The sequence below is a fragment of the Pseudophryne corroboree genome, chromosome 3, assembly GCF_028390025.1.
Source record: "Pseudophryne corroboree isolate aPseCor3 chromosome 3, aPseCor3.hap2, whole genome shotgun sequence".
Taxonomy (NCBI): domain Eukaryota; kingdom Metazoa; phylum Chordata; class Amphibia; order Anura; family Myobatrachidae; genus Pseudophryne; species Pseudophryne corroboree.
Window position 1 is genome coordinate 52,116,840 of NC_086446.1, and position 19,133 is coordinate 52,135,972.

The following is a 19,133-nucleotide window of genomic DNA, read 5'->3' on the forward strand; positions in this document are numbered from 1 at the left end:
TATCAAGCGATGCATCTGAAGATGCGATCCGGACCACTTGTCCAACAGGTCCCACTGAAAGATTCTGGCATGGAACCTGCCGAATGGAATTGCTTCGTAAGAAGCTACCATCTTTCCCAAGACCCGCGTGCAGTGATGCACCGATACCTGTTTTGGTTTCAGGAGGTCTCTGACTAGAGAAGACAACTCCCTGGCTTTCTCCTCCGGGAGAAACACTTTTTTCTGGACTGTGTCCAGAATCATCCCCAGGAACAGTAGACGTGTCGTCGGGACCAGCTGTGACTTTGGGATATTCAGAATCCAGCCGTGCTGGTTCAGCACTTCCTGAGATAGTGCTACTCCCACCAACAACTGTTCTTTGGACTGTGCCTTTATTAGGAGATCGTCCAAGTACGGGATAATTAAAACTCCCTTTCTTCGAAGGAGTATCATCATTTCCGCCATAACCTTGGTAAATACCCTTGGTGCCGTGGAGAGTCCAAACGGCAGCGTCTGGAATTGGTAATGGCAATCCTGTACCAAAAATCTGAGGTACTCCTGGTGAGGATGGTAAATGGGGACATGCAGGTAAGCATCCTTGATGTCCAGGGAAACCATGTAATCCCCCTCGTCCAGGCTTGCAATAACCGCCCTGAGCGATTCCATCTTGAGCTTGAATTTTTTTATGTACATGTTCAAGGATTTCAAATTTACAATGGGTCTCACCGAACCGTCCGGCTTCGGTACCACAAATAGTGTGGAATAGTAACCCCGGCCTTGTTGAAGTAGGGGTACCTTGATTATCACCTGCTGGGAATACAGCTTGTGAATTGCCGCTAGTACCGCCTCCCTGTCTGAGGGAGCAATCGGCAAGGCAGATTTTAGGAACCGGTGGGGTGGAGCCGCCTCGAATTCCTGAGATACTATTCCTGAGATACTACTTGAAGGATCCAGGGATCCACCTGTGAGCGAGCCCACTGATCGCTGAAATTTCTGAGGCGGGCCCCCACCGTACCTGGCTCCACCTGTGGAGCCCCACCGTCATGCGGCGGACTTGGAAGAGGAAGCGGGGGAGGACTTTTGTTCCTGGGAACCTGCTGTCTGTTGCAGCCTTTTTCCCCTACCTCTGCCTCTAGACAGAAAAGACCCTCCTTTTCCACGCTTGCTTTTCTGGGTCCGAAAGGACTGAACCTGATAAAATGGTGCCTTCTTAGGCTGTGAGGGAACATGGGGTAAAAATGCTGACTTCCCAGACGTTGCTGTGGAAACTAGGTCGGAGAGACCATCCCCAAATAATTCCTCCCCTTTATAAGGCAAAACTTCCATGTGCCTCTTGGAATCTGCATCTCCCGTCCACTGACGAGTCCATAAGCATCTCCTAGCAGAGATAGACAATGCACTTACTTTAGATGCCAGCCGGCAAATTTCCCTCTGTGCATCTCTCATATATAAGACTGAATCTTTTATATGGTCAATCGTTAGCAGAATAGTGTCTCTGTCTAGTGTGTCAATATTTTCTGACAGTTTTTCTGACCATGCAGCGGCAGCACTGCACATCCAAGCTGACGCAATAGCTGGTCTAAGTATAATGCCTGAGTGTGTGTATACAGACTTCAGGATTGCCTCCTGCTTTCTATCAGCAGGCTCCTTAAGGGCGGCCGTATCCTGAGAGGGTAGTGCCACCTTTTTTGACAAACGTGTGAGCGCTTTATCCACCCTAGGTGGTGTTTCCCAACGTGACCTATCCTCTGGCGGGAAAGGGAACGCCATTAGTACCTTCTTAGGAATTACAAATTTTTTATCAGGGAAAAGCCACGCTTCTTCACACACTTCATTTAGTTCATCTGATGGGGGAAAAACTACGGGTAGTTTTTTCTCCCCAAACATAATACCCTTTTTTGTGGTACCTGGATGTAAATCAGAAATGTTTAACACCTCTTTCATTGCCTCAATCATGCAGTGAATGTCCCTGACAGGCATTAGGTTTGACTCATCGTCGTCGACACTGTTATCAGTATCCGTGTCGACATCCGGGTCTGCAAACTGAGGTAGCGGGCGTTTTAGAGCCCCTGACGACCCCTGAGGCACCTGGACAGGCACGAGCTGAGATCCCGGCTGTCCCACATTTGGCATGTCGTCAAATTTCTTATGTAAAGAATCTATACGTGCATTCATTTCTTTCCATAAGTTCATCCACTCGGGTGTCTGCCCCGCAGGGGGTGACGTCCCTTCAAAATGCATCTGCTCCGCCTCCACCTCATTATCCTCATCAAACATGTCGACACAGCCGTACCGACGCACCCCACACACACAGGGAATGCTCAACAGAGGACAGGACCCACAAAAAGCCCTTTGGGGGGACAGAGTGAGAGTATGCCAGCACACACCAGAGCGCTATATATATACAGGGACTAACTGAGTTATGTCCCTAATAGCTGCTTTTCATATAATATATGTATATATACTGCCAAATTTAATGCCCCCCCCTCTCTTTTCCCTCTTACTGTTACTGTATATTGCAGGGAAGAGCCAGGGAGCTTCCTTCCAGCCGAGCTGTGAGGGAAAAATGGCGCCAGTGTGCTGAGGAGATAGGCTCCGCCCCTTTTTTGCGGCCTATTCTCCCGCTTTTTATGGAATTCTGGCAGGGGTATTTACCTCATATATAGCCTCTGGGGTTATATATTGAGGTATTTTAGCCAGCCAAGGTGTTATTATTGCTGCCTCAGGGCCCCCCCCCAGCGCCCTGCACCCTCAGTGACCGGAGTGTGAAGTGTGAGAGGAGCAATGGCGCACAGCTGCAGTGCTGTGCGCTACCTTGGTGAAGACAGAGTCTTCATGCCGCCGATTTTCCGGACCATCTTCTTGCTTCTGGCTCTGTAAGGGGGACGGCGGCGCGGGTCCGGGACCGAACACCAAGGACTGGGCCTGCGGTCGATCCCTCTGGAGCTAATGGTGTCCAGTAGCCTAAGAAGCCCAATCCGGCTAGCAAGCAGGTGAGTTCGCTTCTTCTCCCCTTAGTCCCTCGCTGCAGTGAGCCTGTTGCCAGCAGGTCTCACTGAAAATAAAAAACCTAAGTCTATTCTTTCTAAGAGCTCAGGAGAGCCCCTAGTGTGCATCCAACCTCGGCCGGGCACGAATTCTAACTGGAGGAGGGTCATAGTGGGAGGAGCCAGTGCACACCAGGTAGTCTGAAATCTTTCTAGAGTGCCCAGCCTCCTTCGGAGCCCGCTATTCCCCATGGTCCTTACGGAGTTCCCAGCATCCACTAGGACGTCAAAGAAATGTGAGAAGTCAATGAATACTAAGCTTAATAAGTTGTTAATAAATGTATTCTTTCAATACTTTCTCCCTGCAAACATGCAAGTTTCACCTGCTTAAATGTGTATGATTAGTTTATTCATTTAACATGGTCTGATTTCTATCACTACCCTAAATCATAACATTGAAATGGTTTCTTAACTGTGTGAAGTCTCTCATGTACAACAAGAGATGATTTGACTCTATAACATTTCCCACACACAGAACATGTAAACGGCCTCTCACCTGTGTGACTTCTCTGATGTGCAACAAGACTACATTTCTGTGTAAAACATTTCCCACACTCAGAACATGGAAATGGCTTCACACCTGTGTGAATTCTCTGATGTTTATAAAGAGCTGATTTTCGAGTGAAACATTTCCCACACTCAGAACATGGAATGGGTTTCTCACCTGTGTGACTTCTCTCATGTATAACAAGAGTCATTTTCCGTGTAAAACATTTCTTACATTCAGAACATTGAAATGGCTTCTCATCTGTGTGACTTCTTTTATGTATAACAAGATCGTCTTTCCTTGCAAAACATTTCCCACACTCAGAACATGGAAATGGCTTCTCACCAGTGTGACTTCTCTCATGTACAACAAGCTCTGATCTCCGTTTAAAACATTTCCCACACTCATAACATGGATATGGCTTCACACCTGTGTGACTTCTCTGATGTACAACAAGACCTGATTTCTGTGTAAAACATTTCCCACACTCAGAACATGGAAACGTCTTTTCACCTGTGTGACTTCTCTCATGTATAACAAGCTCTGAATCATATGCAAAACATTTGTCACACTTAGAACATGGAAACGGTCTCTCACCTGTGTGACGTCTCTCATGTTTAACAAGAGAGGATTTCGCTGTAAAACATTTCCCACATTCATAGCATGGAAACGGCTTCTCACCTGTGTGAATTCTCTGATGTTTGTAAAGAGCTGATTTCCGAGTAAAACATTTCCCACACTCAGAACACGGAATGGGTTTCTCACCTGTGTGACTTCTCTCATGTATAACAAGATTCATTTTCCGTGTAAAACATTTCCCACACTCAGAACATGGAAATGGCTTCTCACCTGTGTGACTTCTCTCATGTATAACAAGATTCATTTTCCGTGTAAAACATTTCCCACACTCAGAACATGGAAATGGCTCCTCACCTGTGTGACTTCTCTCATGTATAGCAAGATCTGATTTCCTTGCAAAACATTTCCCACACTCAGAACATGGAAATGGCTTCTCACCTGTGTGACTTCTCTCATGTATAACAAGATTCATTTTCCGTGTAAAACATTTCCCACACTCAGAACATGGAAATGGCTCCTCACCTGTGTGACTTCTCTCATGTATAGCAAGATCTGATTTCCTTGCAAAACATTTTCCACACTCAGAACATGGAAATGGCTTCTCACCTGTGTGACTTCTCTCATGTATAACAAGATTCATTTTCCGTGTAAAACATTTCCCACACTCAGAACATGGAAATGGCTTAACACATGTATGACTTCTCTGATGTGTAACAAGATCTGAATTATATACAAAATATTTCTCACATTCAGAACATGGAAATGGCTTCTCACCTGTGTGAATTCTCTGATGTAAAACAAGATCTGATTTGCGTGTAAAACATTTCCCACACTCAGGACATGGAAATGGCTTAGTTAGCTGTTGGGTAATAAGCATTGTGTCCTGTGTAAAGCATTTGGTATCTACTCTATTAGAGCATTCCTCATGATAAGTGGGATCAGATGACAAATCTGTACTGCAAAGACCTGGATGCATAATTGATGTAATAGGGTTTTCTACTGGAGAATCTCTTGTGATGTTATCTTCTATGTTACAGTCTGGAGATAAAGGGAGACGTTCCGTCCATACATTTCTTCTGTTGCATCCATCTGTTGGGAATACAATATATAGAAATATCAATGTTTGCCCAAAACACGTGTAATTGCTTATGTGAGGCACTCATGTCCACCCAATACAAAACAAGTACTGTATATAAAGCTACAGTTGCAAGAAAAAGTATGTGAACCCTTTGGAATTTCCTGGATTTGTGCATAAATTGGTCATAAAATGTGTTCTGATCTTCATCTAAGTCACAATAGACAAACACAGTCTGCTGAAACTAATACCACACAAACAATTAGATGTTCTCATGTTTTTATCGAACACACCATGTAAACATTCACAGTGCAGGGTGGACAAAGTATGTGAACCCTTGGATTTAATAACTGGTTGACCCTCCTTTGGCAGCAATAACTTCAACCAAATGTTTCCTATACTTGCCTATCAGACCTGCACAACGGTCAGGGGGAATTTTGGACCATTCCTCTTTACAAAATTGTTTCAATTCAGCAATATTCTTGGGTTGTCTGGTGTGAATCGCTTTCTTGAGGTCATGCCACAGCATCTCAATCGGGTTGAGTTCAGGACTCTGACTGGGCCACTCCAGAAGGCGTATTTTCTTCTGTTGAAGCCTATCTGTTGTTGATCTACTTCTGTGCTTCGGGTCGTTGTCCTGTTGCATCACCCATCTTCTGTTGAGCTTCAATTGGTGGACAGATGGCCTTAAGTTCTCCTGCAAAATGTCTTGATAACTTGGGAATTCATTTTCTGTCGATGATAGCAATCTGTCCAGGCCCTGAGGCAGCAAAGCAGCCCCAAACCATGATGCCCCCTCCACCATACTTCACAGTTGGGATGAGGTTTTGATGTTGGTGTGCTGTGCCTTTTTTTCTCCAAACATAGTGTTGTGTGTTCCTTCCAAACAACTCAACTTTGGTTTCATCTGTCCACAGAATATTTTGCCAGTAGTACTGTGGAACATTCAGGTGCTCTTTTGCAAACTTCAAATTTACGTATGGTAGATTTGGCAACAGAGATGTTATCATGTGCCAGAGATTTCTGTAAGTCTTTAGCTGACACTCTAGGATTTTTTTGAGCATTCTGCGCTGTGCTCTTGCAGTCATCTTTACAGGACGCCCACTCCTAGGGAGTAGCAACAGTGCTGAACTTTTTCCATATATAGACAATTTGTCTTACCGTGGACTTATGAACATGAAGGCTTTTAGAGATGCTTTTGTAACCCTTTCCAGCTTTATGCAAGTCAACAATTCTTAATCGTAGGTCTTCTGAGAGCTCTTTTCTGCGAGGCATGGTACACATCAGGCAATGCTTCTTGAGAATTGCAAACTCAAAACTGGTGTGTGTTTTTTATAGGGCAGGGCAGCTTTAACCAACACCTCCAATCTCGTCTCATTGATTGGACTCCAGGTTGGCTGACTCCTGACTCAAATTAGCTCTTGGAGAAGTCATTAGCCTAGGGGTTCACATACTTTGTCCACCCTGCACTGTGAATATTTACATGGTGTGTGCAATAAAAACATTGTGTGGTATTAGTTTCAGCAGACTGTGTTTGTCTATTGTTTTGACTTAGATGAAGATCAGAACACATTTATGACCAATTTATGCACAAATCCAGGAAAATCCAAAGGGTTCACATACTTTTTCTTGCAACTGTATTTTGTTATTATGAATAAAAAAAATATTCTCAATAGGTGCTTTTAAGTTGTGACATTATGAATGTTAACACTGAAAATGTTGACATTATGACTACATCCCAATAACCAGGAGACTGGTCAGATCTTTGCGCTGGTAGCACACAATGATATTATGGGAGGGGGAGAGCAGGAGTCTAATAGGGGATTATGACCACTGACTCCCCCATTGGGTAGATACATTTCTCTCATTAGTCTGTGCTAACAGTTGAGTGTGTAGGGTAAGTAACTGTTGTAGTGACTGAGCAAGGACAATATGTGATTCATTTCTGTAAGACGTGTTTATTACTCACCTGTGCTGGTATCTGTAGGGATTTCCTCCTCCTTACACAGCTGATCACCCCTCACATACGTTTCTTTTTCTCCCTCTGTATCTTCTGCCTTCATATCAGTCACATATGTATCTTCTTCTGCCATCATATCAGTCACATACGTCTCTTTTTCTCCCTCTATAGCTTCTGTCTTCATATCAGTCACATACGTCTCTTCTTCTCCCTCTGTATCTTCTACCTTCATATCAGTCACATACATCTCTTCTTCTCCCTCTATATCTTCTGCCTTCATATCAGTCACATATGTCTCTTTTTCTCCCTCTGTATCTTCTGCCTTCATATCAGTCACATACGTCTCTTCTTCTCCCTCTATATCTTCTGCCTTCATATCAGTCACATACGTCTCTTTTTCTCCCTCTGTATCTTCTGCATTCATATCAGTCACATATGTCTCTTCTTCCTCTATATATTCTGCCTTCATATCAGTCACATACGTCTCTTTTTCTCCCTCTGTATCTTCTGCCTTCATATCAGTCACATACATCTCTTCTTCTCCCTCTGTATCTTCTACTTTAATATTAGTTAGAGCTTCACCCTAAATGACACACAAAAACTCTGTAATAACATCCAATTCCATTGAGAGTAAACAATAGGATTATACATATGCAGTTTGTCTACAGATCATATAGTGACAGTCACTTTGGTATTTTGACCCTAAATCCCACCTACCTGATCATCCTGTGGGACACTTTGATTCTCCTCTGCATAGTCCTGGGAATACAGAAGACGGTGACATCTCTCTGGGGTATTTCTGTTACTGGGTCCATCTGTAAGAGACACACAGAGACTGAATAATAGCATTTTTGTACTTACAATGAAATCTTTTTCTCTGAATCTATTTGGGGGACACTGCTGTACTTTGGGGCATAGAGGGCGCTTGTCCTGGAGCAGGACACAAGTACACTAGTCTTGTTGGCCTGACTCCTGCCCTTCTATGACCATCTTTTGGAAAAGTGTTCAGTTTATTACTAATAAAACCCATGAGATGGACTGAACAAACCATTAAACAATCAAGCAAGCTGACATAAATAGCAGAGAAAGAAGAAAAATTGCAGGTGCACACTCTAGACACCGAGCCCTGCAAATAACAACAATAATATTAAGCTCTGCAATTTAGCATAGAACAAAAATGAGGTGCTTGGCATAATTGTTGGCCAAAAATATATGAGTCCTCCCATAGCGTCCAGGTGACCTCATCATCAGGTGGGTCCTAACACTAAGATATAAAAACAGGGTGTGACGACACAGCCTGCACCTCGTGTCACGCAGTGTTAAAAGACACTTACTTTCCTAGCACTGGTCCTACCCATGGACTCCACTATTTGACAATATGTTATTAGTTATATGATGGGTAATATTGTATTGGATTGTGTTACTAAATTGTACAGTTATATTGTATCTGTTTTATTTGGAATATGATGTTTATTTGGTTATACTGTGTTCAATTGTTAACCGGAATAAATGTAAGCCAGAGTGTTTAGTAAATAGTTTATCTATGGAGATGCTGGATTTTTTTATCACATACACCCCATTAATAATAAATACACCCCATTGTGTACAGGAACCCAGACATCCCGTCGCCACTCCTCCTCAGACTCTGTGACACCCTGACTGACCTGCTTGAATTATGAATAGACAGGGTAGAGCTCTACATATTAAATGGGGAACGCCTAGGGGAAACAGAGTTGGAAAAGGATTTGGGGGTATTCATTGATAATAGGCTTAATAACCGTACACAATGTCAAAACGCAGTTCAGAAGGCAAGTAAGGTGCTAGCGTGCATAAAAAGGGGAATTGAGACAAGGGACTCGGATGTAATCCTGCCGCTGTATAAAGCATTGGTACGTCCGCACCTGGAATATTGTGTTCAGTTTTGGGCACCATTGTATAAAAAAGACATCAGTGAACTCAAAAGTGTTCAAAGGCGAGCTACTAAATTGATTAAAGGCCTAGAAGGACTGGACTATAAGGAAAGACTTACTAGGCTGAATATGTATACACTAGAAAAGAGGCGCTAAGAGGAGATATTAATATCTTCAAATATGTAAAGGGACATCACAAAGAGTTATCAGAGGAATTATTTATTAAAAGAACACAGTTTAGGACACGTGGGCACTCGCTGCGACTGGAGGAAAGTTCCGAACGCAACGGAGGAAAGGGTTCTTCACTGTTAGGGCAATCAGGATGTGGAATTCGCTGCCAGGGAAGGTGGTAATGGTGGACTCTGTAATTGGATTTAAAAAAGGAATGGATAAATATCTGAATGAAAAAGCTATCCAAGGTTATAATACTTAAAATATCAACGTGGTTAATCCGGGGGTAACATGAGTTATAGTCAGTGGTGCAAGTAGAAAAAATGTCTTACAGGTACTGTGTCAAAAAATGGGCGTGGCCAAATGCCATATGGGGCGTGGCCAATGGAAATGTGGGCGTGATACACATATGGGGGAGGGGCAGATACACATATGACCCCCACAGTGCCAGATACACGTTGCCCCACAGTGCCAGATACACATTGCCCCACAGTGCCAGATACACGAATGCCCCACAGTGCCAGATACACGAATGCCCCACAGTGCTAGATACACGAATGCCCCACAATGCCAGATACACGAATGCCCCACAGTGCCAGATACACGAATGCCCCACAGTGCTAGATACACGAATGCCCCACAGTGCCAGATAAACATTGCCCCCACAGTGCCAGATATACATTGCCCTATACATTGCCCGCCACAGTGCCAGATATACATTGCCCGCCACAGTGCCAGATATACATTGCCCCCCACAGTGCCAGGTATACATTGCCCCCCACAGTGCCAGGTATACATTGCCCCCCACAGTGCCAGGTATACATTGCCCCCCACAGTGCCAGGTATACATTGCCCCCCCACAGTGCCAGGTATTCCTGAAGCAGCAGAATCCCCCCCCCTCCCCTTCCCCTGCTCACCGCTGCTGCTGACTTGTGTGAGGGGAAGAGAGCGCAGCCTGCGCCTCTCCTTCCCCTCAGTCTCCGGCGGGTGAGTTCAATCTTCAGCGCCGATTCGTGAGCCAATCAAAGCTCCGTGAGCTCTGATTGGCTCACGGGCGGCGCTGATTTGAAAGAAGACATTGAGGGGCAGGAGAGGCGCAGGCTGCGCTCTCCTCCCCTCACATCAGCGGTAGCAAGCGGCGGCCCATCGGTGTGGGTACGGCGTACCCACGGCGAAATTCTTAAGGGTACGCCGTACCCACCCGTACCCGCATACTTGCACCGCTGGTTATAGTAGCTAAGTAGTCATAAAACATTATTTAGCAAGTATGTAGAATCATCACAACTTAAAACAGTTTGAACACGATGGGCAATTTGCCTCTATTCAACCTCAAATACTATGTTACTATGCTCTGGTGGCGGGTGAGATCTGCAGATACGGTCCAGAGGATAGATGGACTTCTGAAGTTCAGGTGCTGACCAGGCATGGTGGTGCCGTAAATGGGGGGTATTTGCGGTGAATGGTGCCGTGTGAGCTGGTATCCCATGCCAGGAGTCACAGGAATACAGCCAGCATGTAACCGCAGGAGTCTGCAGTAATCTGTAATGCAATACTACTGTGTCGTCCTAGTAATGCTAGCCATACATCAGAACAACTTTCCTCCAACCATCCAACTGACCAACCGTCTAACTAAAACGCTGCCACACACCTAACCAACTTTGTCATCAGGCCAGCCAACTTCTCTCCAACTTTTGATGTCACAGAAGTAGGCGGACAGGTTCTGCCTAATTCTGCATATTTTGCATAAATGTTAGGGGTTTTTTTTAAATAGTGGACTACCAGTCTTAGAATTTTTTAAGTTGTTTTATTTTTAAAAAGGAGAGTTATGGTAGACTTACCATGGTTAACTCTCTTTCTGCGAGGTAAACTGGGTTCCACAGGGAAAACATTGAGGTGTAGAGCGGGATCTTGGATCCAGAGGCACCATCAGCTTTGACTGTCCCAGGATGCACTGCACCGCCTCCTCTATAACCCCGCCTCCAGGCACTGAGAACTCAGTTTCGTTAACCAGTCCAATGCAGTAGCAGGTAAAAGAGAAGGCAGATGTTAGTCACACAGAACCACAATCTCACGACAGGAGAGGGTACCAGCGGATAATGCCATACAACCCGAAGAAACTAGGTGCGTCAGGGTGGGCGCCCAGTGTACCTCGCAGAAAGAGAGTTAACCATGGTAAGTATACCATGACTCTCCTTTTCTGCAGCAGGGTACAATGTGTTCCACAGGGAAAACATCGGGGATGTTCTAAAGCAGTTCCTCAAGGGAGGGGAAGCGCCTTAGCGGGTAAGAGAACCCAGCGTCCAAAGGATGCATCCTGGGAGGCGAAAGTATCAAAAGCATAGAACCTAATGAACGTGTTCACTGAGTACCACGTAGCCGCCTTGCACAATTGTTCAGTGGACGCGCCACAGCGGGCTGCCCAAGAAGGTCCCACAGACTGAGTAGAATGGGCTTTAACTGCAGCAGGAGCTGGAAGTCCAGCCTGCGCATAAGCTTGTGCAGTCACCATTCTAATCCATCTGGTCAAGGTTCGCTTCTTCGCAGGCCAGCCACGTTAGTGAAAACCAAACAAAACAAAAAGGGAATCCGACCTCCTGATAGAGGCAGTCCTCTCCACATAGACACGGAGAGCACTAACCACATCCAAAGTACATTCTTTGGGAGACAAATCCGAAGAGACAAAGGCCAGAACCACAATCTCTTGGTTAAGGTGAAAAGATGACACCACCTTAGGCAAATAACCGGGATAGATTCGTAGAACTGCCCGGTCCCGATGGAATATGAGAAAGGGTGGACAACAAGACAAAGCGCTTAAGTCTGACAACCGTCTTGCAGAGGCAATGGCCAGCAAGAACAGGACCCTGGCTGTAAGCCATTTAAGGTCCACCAATTCAAGAGGTTCAAAAGGAGACTCTTGCAGAGCATTCAGCACAACAGACAAATCCCATGGAGCCACAGGAGGGACATAGGGAGGCTGAATACGAATAACATCCTGAATGAACATCGGAACATCAGGTATAGAGGCAATTTTTCTCTGAAACCAAACCGACAAAGCAGATATAGGAACCTTGAGGGAGGCCAGACGAAGACCTAAGTCCAGGCCTCTTTGCAGAGAAGCCGGTATTCTGGAAGTTCTGAATCTATGGACATCGTAATTCTTCCCAGCACACCAGGTGAAGTAAGAATTCCAAACCCTGTAATAAATCCGGGCAGAGGTCGGTTTGCGGGCTTTCAACATCGTTTGAATAACCGCCTCTGAAAAGCCTTTGGCTCTCAGGAGTGATGCTTCAAGAGCCACGCCGTCAAAGCCAGTCTGGGTAGAGACAAGGGCCCTATATGAGAAGGTCTAGTTGTTGAGGAAGTAGAAAAGAATGCCCTGTCGATAGACCCTGAAGGTCTGAGAACCAATGCCTTCTTGGCCACGCTGGAACAACTAGAAGCAGCATTCCTCCTTCCTGTTTGAACTTCTGTAGAACTCGGGGCAGGAGTGACACTGAAGGGAGCACGTAAGGCAGCCCAAAGTTCCATGGAACTGCCAGTGCATCCACGAATGCTGATTGAGGATCCCTTGTCCTTGATCTGAAGACCAGAACCCTGTGATTGTGTTGAGACGCCATGGGGTCTATGTCCGGTAGACCCCACCTGTCCACTAGGAGTTGTAAGACTTCTGGATGAAGACTCCACTCTCCGGCGTGTACGTCTTGGCGACTGAGGTAGTCCGCTTCCCAGTTCAGGAAACCCGGAATGAACACTGCCGATATACTTGGCAAATAGCGTTCTGCCCAACAAAGGATTTTTGACACTTCCTTCATAGCAATGCGGCTTTGAGTGCCACCCTGATGGTTTATGTATGCCACTGTCGTGGCGTTGTCTGACCGTACCTGAACCGGTCTGTTCCGTACCAGAGGCAGGGTGAGTGATAATGCATTGAACACCGCCCTCAGCTCTAGTATGTTTATTGGGAGGAGTGACTCTTCCTTGGTCCACAGAACCTGAAAAGAGTGTTGTTCCAACACCGCTCCCCATCCCCTCAGACTGGCATCTGTCGTCAGGAGGACCCAGTCGGGGATCCAGAAGGGACGTCCCCTGCTCAATTGCTGGTCCTGGAGCCACCAGGTCAGCGACAAACGAACCTCCGGAGTCAACAAGATCATTTGGGATCTGATCTGATGAGGCAGGCTGTCCCATTTACCAAGAATTAATCGTTGCAGAGGATGGGAATGAAATTGAGCGTACTCCACCATGTCGAATGTCGGACACCATCAGGCCAAGTACTTGCATCGCCGAGTGAATCGACACTCTGGGGTGACGGATGAAGTGTCTTATCCTGTCCTGGATTTTCAGGACCTTGTCTGGAGACAGGAACAGTCTCAGACTGTGTGGGTCCAGAAGCGCCCCTAGGTGCACCGTGCTCTTAGCTGGGACCAGCGAAGACTTCTTCCAACTGATCAGCCACTATGGGCTTGTAAGCAACTCACTGTCAGTTGTAGATGACAGAGGAGGACTGTCAGGAACCACAGGTCACGCACTGCTCGCACACGCCACTTACCGGAACGCTGGTGTATTCTGTGCCGCAGATCAGCCACTGGTGCTTTCTGTGGTTACTAGCATGATTTCCACTGACTCTGGCAGAGTCACATGATCCAGAGTCACATGATCCAGGTTATCCAGGTAATTACTTCCTGGTTCTTTGCATGCTGCTGCTGTCAGCAGCAACCAATCAGCATCCTTCTGGGGGGATATAAGCAGGCTTCCCAGAGTCCTCATTTCCTTGAACAACTTGTCTGTTCTCCTGCAAGTTCTCCAGCGTCGCTCTCAAGGCTCCAGGCTTGCTCCAGAGATCCGTTTACCAGTGTCCTGCTGTACCTGCTTTTCCTGGTTACTTACCTGCCACCAGAGACTTCCACTATCTTCATCTCAGTGTGTTATCAGTCTGCGGTGCTCAGTCCAGGATTCCCCTCACAGGCTCCGGATATCCCAAGCTACCCAAGTACTCCTGAGTTCACCATCTCCGATATACTTACCTTTTCACGTCACCATCGGACTCACTATCGATGGTTAAACACTTCAGCATAATCCGGTAATACGCATCCCTGTATACCCGAGTGTCTCACAGCCTCCACAGAGGAACCTGAGCAGATGGCCGCGACCTGCCCGTCAGGCGCAGCGAAGACCATATCCCCTGGCGGGTGTCACTGGTGAAAACCCCTGGCGAGTTAGACTCCGCGCCTCTGCTTCAGGTCTCACAAATTCTCTGTGCTCACTGTGTAATCTTCCAGAGTGCTCCAGCATATGACTTGTCCATATCTCAAGCCACCTAACTTCTGCCTCCCTGCGCCCTCCACTGGCTCACCCAGGTCATTACCGGAAACACAATCAGACCAGCCCGTGACAGATTGTTCAAGGCCGATGGACTCGGCACATGACCACAGTGTGGGCCCAGCGGCTCTTCAGGAAGTTATTTCAAGAATAGAGACACAGGAAGCCACACAGCAGCAAGTCACTACCTACCTACAGGAAGTGTCCACTCGCTTGGATGCCCTCCAGCAGTCAGTCAGGTCACCTGCCCCTGTTGTGTCCACTCCACCAGCTGTTCATTCTTCTGTGTCTGTCTCTCGCTTACAGCTTCCTGCTCCTAATAAATATGATGGCAACCCCAAGCTCTGTAGAGGATTTCTCATTCAATGTGACATCCAATTTGAACTACAACCACAGAATTTCCCATCTGCTAGGACCAAGATAGCTTACATTGTCTCCCTGCTAACTGGTTCAGCTTTAAGTTGGGCATCACCGCTGTGGAAAAAGGTCTGACCCTTTACTCACTGATTACGTCAAATTTGTTTCCGCATTCAGATGCATATTCGACGAGCCAGGTTGTGCGGCGTCCGCCTCTACAGAGATACTCCGTATTAAACAAGGCACCCGTCCTGTGGGACAATTTGTAGTCCAATTCCAGACCTTGGATTCCGAATTAAAGTGGAACAATGAAGCACTAACTGCTGCTTTCTGGTTAGGAGTTTCGGAGTGCATTAAGGACAAGTTGGCTACCCGTGATCTTCCAGTTCAGTTAGAAGATTTAATCTCCCTGTGTGTGAAGATAGACCTACGTCTCAGAGAGGTCTAGAGCGTCAGGAAAAAGTTTTCTCCAGAGTTTCTTCTCCGCCTCTGCATCGTCCAGTGTCTGCTAGCACAGCTGAACTTAAGCAAACAGGTAGATCTAGGCTCTCACCGGAAGAACAATCCAGGAGGCAAAAAATAAGAATTTACTCACCGGTAATTCTATTTCTCGTAGTCCGTAGTGGATGCTGGGGACTCCGTAAGGACCATGGGGAATAGACGGGCTCCGCAGGAGACTGGGCACTCTATAAGAAAGATTTGGTACTATCTGGTGTGCACTGGCTCCTCCCTCTATGCCCCTCCTCCAGACCTCAGTTAGGATACTGTGCCCGGAAGAGCTGACACAATAAGGAAGGATTTTGAATCCCGGGTAAGACTCATACCAGCCACACCAATCACACCGTATAACTCGTGATACTATACCCAGTTAACAGTATGAAATAAAACTGAGCCTCTCAACAGATGGCTCAACAATAACCCTTTAGTTAGGCAATAACTATAAACAAGTATTGCAGACAATCCGCGCTTGGGATGGGCGCCCAGCATCCACTACGGACTACGAGAAATAGAATTACCGGTGAGTAAATTCTTATTTTCTCTGACGTCCTAGTGGATGCTGGGGACTCCGTAAGGACCATGGGGATTATACCAAAGCTCCCAAACGGGCGGGAGAGTGCGGATGACTCTGCAGCACCGAATGAGAGAACTCAAGGTCCTCCTCAGCCAGGGTATCAAATTTGTAGAATTTAGCAAACGTGTTTGCCCCTGACCAACTTGCAGCTCGGCAAAGTTGTAAAGCCGAGACCTCTCGGGCAGCCGCCCAAAATGAGCCCACCTTCCTCGTGGAATGGGCTTTTACTGATTTAGGATGCGGCAATCCAGCCGCAGAATGCGCCAGCTGAATTGTGCTACAAATCCAGCGAGCAATAGTCTGCTTAGAAGCAGGAGCACCTATTTTGTTGGGTGCATACAGGATAAAAAGCGAGTCAATTTTCCTGACTCCAGCCGTCCTGGAAACATAAATTTTCAAGGCCCTGACTACGTCCAGTAACTTGGAATCCTCCAAGTCCCTAGTAGCCGCAGGCACCACAATAGGTTGGTTCAAGTGAAAAACTGATACCACCTTAGGGAGAAACTGGGGACGAGTCCTCAATTCTGCCCTATCCATATGGAAAATCAGATAAGGGCTTTTACATGACAAAGCCGCCAATTCTGACACACGCCTGGCCGAAGCCAAGGCCAATAACATGACCACTTTCCACGCGAGATATTTCAGATCCACGGTTTTAAGTGGTTCAAACCAATGTGATTTTAGGAAACTCAACACCACATTGAGATCCCAAGGTGCCACAGGAGGCACAAAAGGGGGCTGAATATGAAGCACTCCCTTTACAAAAGTCTGAACTTCAGGCAGTGAAGCCAGTTCTTTCTGGAAGAAAATCGACAGAGCCGAAATCTGGACCTTAATGGAACCCAATTTTAGGCCTATAGTCACTCCCGACTGTAGGAAGTGCAGAAAACGACCCAGCTGAAATTCCTCTGTAGGAGCCTTCCTGGCCTCACACCACGCAACATATTTTCGCCAAATGAGGTGATAATGGTTTGCGGTTACGTCTTTCCTGGCTTTTATCAGCGTAGGAATGACTTCCTCCGGAATGCCCTTTTCCTTTAGGATCCGGAATTCAACCGCCATGCCGTCAAACGCAGCCGCGGTAAGTCTTGGAACAGACAGGGCCCCTGCTGTAGCAGATCCTGTCTGAGCGGTAGAGGCCATGGGTCCTCTGATAACATTTCTTGAAGTTCCGGGTACCAAGCTCTTCTTGGCCAATCCGGAACCACGAGTATCGTTCTTACTCCTCGCCTTCTTATTATTCTCAGTACCTTTGGTATGAGAGGCAGAGGAGGGAACATATAAACCGACTGGTACACCCACGGTGTCACTAGAGCGTCCACAGCTATCGCCTGAGGGTCCCTTGACCTGGCGCAATATCTCTTTAGCTTTTTGTTGAGGCGGGACGCCATCATGTCCACCTGTGGCCTTTCCCAACGGTTTACCAACAGTAGGAAGACTTCTGGATGAAGTCCCCACTCTCCCGGGTGTAGGTCGTGTCTGCTGAGGAAGTCTGCTTCCCAGTTGTCCACTCCCGGAATGAACACTGCTGACAATGCTAGTACGTGATTTTCCGCCCATCGGAGAATCCTTGTGGCTTCTGCCATCGCCACTCTGCTTCTTGTGCCGCCCTGTCGGTTTACATGGGCGACAGCCGTGATGTTGTCTGATTGGATCAGAACCGGCTGGTTTTGAAGCAGGGGCCTTGCCTGACTTAGGGCATTGTAAATGGCCCTCAGTTCCAGAATGTTTATGTGTAGGGACGACTCCTGACTTGACCAAAGTCTCTGGAAATTTATTCCCTGTGTGACTGCGCCCCAGCCCCGAAGGCTGGCATCCGTGGTCACCAGGACCCAGTCCTGTATGCCGAATCTGCGGCCCTCTAGAAGATGAGCACTCTGCAGCCACCACAGTAGAGACACCCTGGTCCTTGGAGACAGGGTTATCAGTTGATGCATCTGAAGATGCGATCCTGACCACTGGTCCAAGAGGTCCCACTGGAAGGTCCTTGCATGGAACCTGCCGAATGGAATTGCCTCGTATGAAGCCACAATTTTTCCCAGGACTCGTGTGCAGTGATGCACCGATACCCATTTTGGTTTTAGGAGGTCTCTGACTAGAGATGACAGCTCCTTGGCTTTCTCCTCCGGGAGAAACACTTTTTTCTGTTCTGTGTCCAGAATCATCCCCAGGAACAGTAAGCGTGTGGAAGGAACCAGTTGTGACTTTGGAATGTTTAGAATCCAGCCATGCTGTTGTAGCACCTCCCGAGATAGTGCTACTCCGACCAGTAACTGCTCCCTGGACCTCGCCTTTATTAGGAGATCGTCCAAGTACGGGATAATTAAAACTCCCTTTTTTCGAAGGAGTATCATCATTTCTGCCATTACCTTGGTAAACACCCTCGGTGCCGTGGACAGTCCCAACGGTAGTGTCTGGAATTGGTAATGGCAATCCTGTACCACAAATCTGAGGTACTCCTGGTGAGGAAGGTAAATTGGGACATGCAGGTAAGCATCCTTGATGTCCAGGGATACCATGTAATCCCCCTCGTCCAGGCTTGCAATAACCGCCCTGAGCGATTCCATCTTGAACTTGAATCTTTTTATGTATGTGTTCAAGGATTTCAAATTTAAAATGGGTCTCACCGAACCGTCCGGTTTCGGTACCACAAACAGTGTGGAATAGTAACCCCGTCCTTGTTGAAGTAGGGGTACTTTGACTATCACCTGCTGGGAATACAGCTTGTGAATTGCCTCTAGTACAGCCTCCCTGCCCGAGGGAGTTGTCGGTAAGGCCGATTTGAGGAAACGGCGGGGGGGAGGCGCCTCGAATTCCAGCTTGTACCCCTGAGATACTACTTGAAGGATCCAGGGATCCACCCGTGAGCGAACCCACTGATCGCTGAAATTTTTGAGGCGGCCCCCCACCGTACCTGGCTCCGCCTGTGGAGCCCCACCGTCATGCGGCGGATTTGGAAGAAGCGGGGGAGGACTTTTGTTCCTGGGAACCTGCTGCGTGGTGCAGCTTTTTTCCCCTTCCTCTGCCTCTAGACAGAAAGGACCCGCCCTTTCCCCGCCTGTTTTTCTGGGGTCGAAAGGACTGTACCTGATAATACGGCGCTTTCTTAGGCTGTGAGGGGACATGGGGCAAAAATGCTGACTTCCCAGCTGTTGCTGTGGAAACAAGGTCCGAGAG

General features: G+C 47.0%; 1 protein-coding gene across 2 annotated transcripts in view; it reads right to left on the bottom strand.

The window, feature by feature from the left end:
- Positions 1-3,238: 3,238 nt before the first annotated feature.
- The window catches only part of LOC135054710 (oocyte zinc finger protein XlCOF6-like), a 59,056-nt gene continuing 43,161 nt past the window's right edge, over positions 3,239-19,133 (bottom strand). For both annotated transcript variants that reach the window (XM_063957993.1, XM_063957994.1), the window contains exons 3-5: positions 7,845-7,942; positions 7,137-7,710; positions 3,239-5,181 (exon numbers count right to left, since the gene is read on the bottom strand). In XM_063957993.1, the coding sequence (XP_063814063.1) occupies positions 3,404-5,181; positions 7,137-7,710; positions 7,845-7,942 (2,450 nt within the window). In that variant the 3' untranslated portion in view covers positions 3,239-3,403. The remainder of the gene's footprint in view (positions 5,182-7,136; positions 7,711-7,844; positions 7,943-19,133) is intronic.